The 6954-nt window shown below is 38.2% G+C and overlaps 2 protein-coding genes across 2 annotated transcripts; one reads left to right on the top strand and one right to left on the bottom strand.

Annotated features, from left to right (window-relative positions):
• Positions 1 to 358: 358 nt before the first annotated feature.
• Positions 359 to 3253, top strand: LOC132036368 (trans-cinnamate:CoA ligase, peroxisomal-like). Its single transcript, XM_059426696.1, has 3 exons — positions 359 to 626; positions 1191 to 1590; positions 1905 to 3253. Exons 1-3 carry the CDS (start codon positions 429 to 431, stop codon positions 3068 to 3070), a joined length of 1764 nt encoding a protein of 587 aa, XP_059282679.1. The 5' UTR covers positions 359 to 428; the 3' UTR covers positions 3071 to 3253.
• A 2846-nt stretch (positions 3254 to 6099) lies between these two features.
• Positions 6100 to 6573, bottom strand: LOC132038187 (uncharacterized mitochondrial protein AtMg00860-like). Its single transcript, XM_059428896.1, has one exon. It carries the CDS (start codon positions 6571 to 6573, stop codon positions 6100 to 6102), a length of 474 nt encoding a protein of 157 aa, XP_059284879.1.
• Positions 6574 to 6954: the final 381 nt, after the last annotated feature.

The raw sequence follows: 6954 nt of genomic DNA, 5'->3' as shown, positions 1-6954 counted from the left end.
TAGTATATGTAAGTTAAACCCTAAAAATAAAAAAGACAACAACTAGTGAACTGAGGTGGCTTTTGGTTAGCCCTAGCCCTGGATGAAGTGGTGAGTCAAAGCAGCCAAAACTTTTATGTGAAAACTACCAGTCAATGGTCCTAGTTGGAATTGAACTGTGAATATGATGAATTTTTTATTACTTAATTAAATAATTAGCACTACACAAATTCATTGCAACTTCCGTATTATTTCCAGCTAAACAACCATTTAGGGTCCCATAATGGGCCATATAGTCTTGACTCTACACTTAGCCTTTCCCCTATTTAAATATCCCTCTTAGCTCCTCTTTTTTTTCACACACTCTAAGTTACCTCACTACATTTTCCTCTCCAACAATTTTGAGAGCCTATACTTCTTGGAAAAAACACAATTTCCACTCTGATCCTATGGATAATTTACCAAAATGTGGAGCAAATTATGTTTCTCTTACTCCTCTTACCTTCTTACCAAGGGCTTCAAAATGTTATGCCAATAGGACAGCCATCATCTATGGTGGTGTCCGTTTCACGTGGAGGCAAACTTACGAGCGTTGTTGTCGCCTTGCCTCCTCTCTCCGATCCCTAAACATCATAAAGAACGATGTAGTAAGTACACCAGACAACCCTTTTCACGTGATAGGATTTAAGTTAAATATGCTAATTCTTTGAAGATTTTTTGCACTATTAACGATGTAGTTTGACATGTTGTCGCATGTTAGTTACTAGTAATACCTATCTTAGAGATTTACATGTAATTACACCCTCAAGTGCCTCATGATTATGTAAATATTTAGCTATTAAAGAAAAGGAATTAGCGACGGACAACTTCGCTAAACAACAAAACATGTGGCAAATTAATCTTACTTAACGACGGATTATCAAAAGTCATGTTAGTTACGGGCTATTTAGCAATAGATTAGCGGCGGATTTCATAGATATTTTTTTTTGCTAGTATTTTTACAATATTAGTGCATAGAATATAAACTCTAATATAACATGATTTATTAATATGTTTTTGTAACAAATTCTTTCAAAGCAACAGGTTAGCACTTTTAGTTAACATGCATCGCTATTGTTTCCTCAACCATAACACATGCAACACATGAAAATAAGCAAGGCTATAATATATATAGCCATTAGATTAACAAATTTTTGTGTTTTGTTCTGCAGGTTTCAGTGTTGGCTCCTAATGTTCCAGCAATGTACGAAATGCATTTTGCTGTGCCAATGGCAGGGGCTGTGTTGAACACAATAAATACAAGGCTAGATGCTAAGAACATTGCAGTCATTCTCAAACACTCCGAAGCCAAAGTATTTTTTGTTGATTATGAGTACCTAGAAATTGCTAAAAAGGCACTCGAACTACTAATGATGTCCGATTTCGACAAGTCCAAAACTATCAACAGGCCAATAATGCCCCTCATCGTTGTCATCGATGACATTGACTCCCCTACCGGAATCCGGCTAGGCGATCTCGAGTACGAGCAACTTGTACACCAAGGAAATCCAAGTTACGTCCCTGAAGAAATTACCGACGAGTGGAATCCAATTACCCTGAATTATACATCAGGTACGATTATAAAATATTGAACCGTCTCATTTAAAAGTTTAAATTGTTAAAATGATACTCCCTAGCTCTATCGAAATTACGTGATACTCTTTCCGTTTCAATCAGTTCCAAAAAAAATGATATATTTCTATAAATAGTAATAATTTAGCTTTAGACTTCCCATTTTACCCTTAATGAGATAATTAATAGTAGCTTCAGCCAACAAGTTTCAAGTCCTCATTTTATTCTTAAACTTCGTGCCCAGTCAAACCCCATCATTAAATCGAAACAAAAAAAGTATATATGTCTTATTTACTTAATTATATCTTCAACAGGTACGACATCAGCGCCTAAGGGAGTTGTGTATAGTCATAGAGGAGCATTTTTGAGCACTTTGAGCCTAATATTAGGCTGGGAAATGGGTACCGAGCCGGTTTACTTATGGTCCTTGCCAATGTTTCATTGCAACGGGTGGACTTTCACATGGGGCATAGCAGCAAGAGGTGGGACCAACATTTGCATGCGTAACACTACTGCCCAAGAAATGTACACAAACATAGTGTCACATAATGTTACACACATGTGTTGTGCACCTATTGTCTTCAACATCCTTCTTGAAGCCAAGCCGCACGAGTACAGACCTATAACCACACGAGTCCAAATTTTGACAGGTGGTGCACCGCCACCGGCACTGCTCTTAGAGAAAATCGAGGGGCTCGGGTTCCACGTGGTCCATGCTTACGGGCTCACGGAAGCCACTGGACCTGCCCTTGTGTGCGAGTGGCAAGAAAAATGGAACAAATTGCCTAGTCAAAATCAAGCCAAGTTGAAAGCAAGACAAGGGGTTGGGATACTAACCCTAGCTGATGTTGATGTGAAAAATATCAAGAATATGCAGAGCGTGCCACGCGATGGAAAGTCAATTGGAGAAGTGTGCTTGCGCGGGAGCAGTATTATGAAAGGGTATTTTAAAAATGAGAAGGCAAATTCAGAGGTTTTTAAAGAAGGCTGGTTTTTTACCGGCGATGTTGGAGTGATTCATCAAGATGGGTATTTGGAAATTAAAGATAGAAGCAAAGATGTGATAATTTCTGGTGGAGAAAATATTAGTAGTATTGAAGTTGAAAATGTTATAATGAGGCATAAAAATGTAGTAGAGGCATCTGTTGTGGCCATGCCACATCCAAGATGGGGTGAAAGTCCATGTGCATTTGTGATTTTGACCAAAAATTCATCACAGGTTAAAGAAGTGGACATTATTGCACATTGTAGATCAAATTTGCCAAGATTTATGGTGCCAAAAATGGTGAAAATTGTTGAAGAATTGCCCAAGACTGGAACAGGGAAAGTACAAAAACATCATTTGAGAGCAATTGCTAAAACTTTTGTAGCTTTGGAAAAGTCAAATCAAACAAGCAAAAAAACAAGTCAAGTCAACAGGGAAAAGCCAAGCTATTATGATCAAGCTGAGGAGCAAGCTCTTGCTTTGTCTCGTTTATAGAGAATAAATGTAATATAATATTTTATTAAGTCACGTGTATGGACTTAAGTATTATATAAGTGTTTGAGCATTATTACTTTTTTGGCTGCTGTGGAGTTTTTAGTTTACCATAGAGGAGTTAATCATGTAACTTTTGGTGACATCTTTAATTGGAGTTATCAATAACGATTGTTTTGCTTACGTTATCAACGATCAAAGAGTATCCACCTTTTCCACGAGGAGAAAACAGAAAAAGGGAAAAAATAAATTAAAGTGAATTTAAAAAAAAGAGGATTAATATTTCGGTAAAGACCAAACATTACCCTTCTACCATGCTAATTAAGCTAATTAGACAACAGTTCGGATTCAAGATTCAGCCATTAGAAAATTAGGGTAGAAGTGGTCCTCTTTTTAAATGGCAAGGATATTTTTGAAACCAAAAAACAACGGAGGGCAAAAATAATCTATTTTGAATAATTAAAAGGCCATGTAATATATATGCACTCATTATAACTAAAATTTGTAAAAATATGAAGATTATAATTATTTCTTGTTATGAGCTTTATTGATTGCGGGTAGTAACTAACTCTTAAAAATGAACGAGCAATTTGAAGGAATGCCCTTATTTTGGAGTGGTCTCTAATTTTTGCCCAGCAAATTGGTGATCTTTAACTTTGCCCTTCGCCTAATATCATGAGGTATGAAGTTCGAACACCGGCTTAGTAAAAAAAAAAAAAATCTGCAAGGCGGGGTTTTGTAGCAAAGTTAGTGTAATGAACCCAGCCAATTACAATTAAAATAATCGACAATAACTGGTAATTGCTCTATTAATCAACCAAACAACGAGCTACAGTAATAACTAAAATCCGGAAAATGAAATCAACGACAATTCTAACTAATTCAATTGAGCTATCACTAATGGAATTACAAAATAACTACGAACAGCCCGACCTAATCCAATCAGTCTCTGATGATCCAACATAAGCAGCTCAGTTTGTCAACATACCTGATCCAATATGCAATAGAGAGATCGTCACATTTCCAGTTAATTGATGATGAATTTGAGTAGAGAGAAGAGATTATTGGAGAGGAAATTCAAAAAGGAAGAAGGAGAGAAGGAGATTTAGAACAGAAAGAGAGATAGAGTGATGAGAGCATTAGAGAACATACCAAATTTTCCTTCCTTCATACGCAGGTGCCCTTGGCCTTTTTATATTATCAATAGGATTGATCCTGGCCCTCCAACTGGATTGAATCTCGACCATCCATCGTTTAATGACATCCCTTATTATAATATCGTTAAGGTGGTTAATCCTAGCCTTGAACGACGCCGTTTACTCTAATTAATAATACTCCTCCCATATTTATTAATAATTCATAATATTCCAGCCCCCTTGAAATCATTCTTGTCCTCAAGAATGTTGAGAGTGTTGTTGGATGAAGTCAGGAAACTGAGCCTTGATAAAGGACCAATCTTCCCATGTTGCCTCCTCAGGAGCTAAGTTCTCCCACTGAATGAGAACCTTAACTGCCACAGTATTGTTCTCCTTGATCATTCTCCTCTGTAAAATAGCAAGAGGTTTCACCAAGACCTGCCCATCATGACCAACAATTGGTAGTTGCTGTTGAGGTGTAACTTCAGGCCCAATCCTCCTCTTAAGTAAGGATACATGAAAAACAGGATGGATGAGTGATGTAGGGGGGAGTTGTAACTTGTAAGCCACCTTGCCTATCTTCTTAATAACATTGTAAGGACCATAAAATTTAGGGCACAACTTGAGTTGTCTTCTTAGTGCCACTGATGTTTGCCTATATAGCTGAAGTTTTAAATAAACCCAATCACCCTCTTGTAACTCTCGCTCACTCCTCCTCTGGTCTGCATACCACTTTATCCTGGCCTGAGCTTGAACCAAATGATCTCTAAGTACTTGCTGAAATTGAACCCTTTCTTTGAACTAATTCTTGCACAGATTGGACTAGAGTGTCATTGTAGGGTCCCATAGGCAACTGGGGAGGGTCATACCCATACAATGCACGGAAGGGAGTGCTCTGAAGTGAAGTGTGATAGTTGGTGTTGTACCACCACTCGGCTAGATGAAGCCAGTTTGCCCACTGTTTAGGCTTACTCATTACCATAGCTCCTAAGTACCCCTCTAGGCATCTATTTAATCTTTCAGTCTGTCCATCTGTCTCTGGGTGATATGCAGTGCTCATACATAGCGTGGTACCAGCTGCCTTGAATAGGTGTTGCCAAAATAAACTTGTAAACACCTTGTCCCTGTCAGACACTATGGTGTTAGGAAATCCATGAAGCTTATAGATTTCTCTTAGAAACAATTCAACTACCTGTACAACTGAATATGGATGTTGTAGTACTAAGAAATGGCCATATTTTATAAATCTATCTATCACTACCAAAATTACATCCTTGCCTTGTGATTTTGGTAGCCCTTCTATGAAGTCAAGACTTATATCACTCCAAGCCTGAGTTGGAATTGTTAAAGGCTGCAATAGGCCAGGGTGTGCAACAGTCTCATCCTTGCACCTTTGGCATATATCACAAGTTGAGACATACTCTTGGACATCCTTCTTCATAGCTGGCCAGTGGAAATATAGTTGGAGCCTCTTCAGTGTGCCTTGTTGCCTTGAATGCCCTCCAGGGGCTGAAGTATGCATGATCTCCAGTAGTTATTTTCTGAGTGCTGTGAGTTTCCCCATATATATCTTACCCTTGTACCTTAATACACCAGAGGTCATTTTGTAATCAGTATGACTGTCTAGTTGGACAGCAAGTGCAGTGATCAATTCATGCCTTTGTCTCATCTTCTTCATAATTTTTTTCTATGTCTTGCATCCACTCAGGTTGTGAACCAGAAATGGCATTCATTTCACCTTGTTCCTCAGGAATTCTTGAGAGGGCATCAGCTACCCTATTCTCAGCCCCTTTTCTGTATACAATCTCATAATCTAGCCCCAGTAATTTTGTAAGCCCTTTTTGTTGGATAGCAGTTGTTACTTTTTGTTCCATCAAATATTAGAGACTGAAGTGATCAGTCTTTATGATGAAATGACCACTTTGCACATAATGTCTCCACTTGTCGATTCTTTGCTAATACAGCCATATACTCTTTCTCATGCACTGACTTGCCCATGTGTCTTGGGGCTAATGCCTTGCTATAATATGCTAGGGGTCTATTCTCTTGGGTAAGAACAGCACTTATGCCATGGTTACTAGCATCAGTTTCAATGACAAAAGTTTTCTTGTGGTCTAGCATGGCCAGTACTGGTACAATGCTCATTGCTTCTTTCAATTTGTTGAAAGCTCTTTCAGCTTCTACACTCCACTGGAATAGATTCTTTTTCAATAGATTGGTCAAGGGCTTGCTGATTGATCCATAATCTTTCACGAATCTTCTATAGTATCCTGTTAACCCCAAAAATCCTCGCAACCAATTGAGGTTCTTGGGAATAGGCCAATTCATCATAGCTTCCACCTTAGAGGGGTCTGTTGCTACTCCATCCATAGTGATGATGTGCCCTAAATAATCCACTTGTGTCTTCGCTTGCACTTGGACTGTTTTGCATACAAATGATTTTGCTGTAGAATTCTGAAAGTTTCCTTCAAGTGTTTTACATGTTCTGGCAGACTTTTGCTGTATATCAAAATATCATCAAAGAAAACCAATATGAACTGCCTTAAGTGTTGTTGAAAAATGGAGTTCATCAATGACTGAAAGGTAGCAGGGGCATTGGTCAGCCTGAATGGCATCACTTTAAACTCAAAGTGACTATGATGGGTTCTAAACCTAGTCTTTGGCATATCTTTAACCTTCATTCTTATCTGGTGGTACCCAGACCTGAGATCAATTTTGAAAAAAAGCCTGGATCCTTTTAATTCATCTAGC

Source organism: Lycium ferocissimum, chromosome 11 (genome assembly GCF_029784015.1).
Source record: "Lycium ferocissimum isolate CSIRO_LF1 chromosome 11, AGI_CSIRO_Lferr_CH_V1, whole genome shotgun sequence".
Classification (NCBI taxonomy): domain Eukaryota; kingdom Viridiplantae; phylum Streptophyta; class Magnoliopsida; order Solanales; family Solanaceae; genus Lycium; species Lycium ferocissimum.
This window is presented reverse-complemented; position numbering and strand designations above follow the sequence as displayed.

Coding starts and splice junctions, on each gene's coding strand:
- LOC132038187 (XM_059428896.1), bottom strand. CDS start 6,573: ATGGATGGAGTAGCAACAGACCCCTCTAAGGTGGAAGCTATGATGAAT.
- LOC132036368 (XM_059426696.1), top strand. CDS start 429: ATGGATAATTTACCAAAATGTGGAGCAAATTATGTTTCTCTTACTCCT. Junction 627..1,190: donor ACATCATAAAGAACGATGTA/GTAAGTACACCA, acceptor TTTGTTCTGCAG/GTTTCAGTGTTGGCTCCTAA. Junction 1,591..1,904: donor TACCCTGAATTATACATCAG/GTACGATTATAA, acceptor TATCTTCAACAG/GTACGACATCAGCGCCTAAG.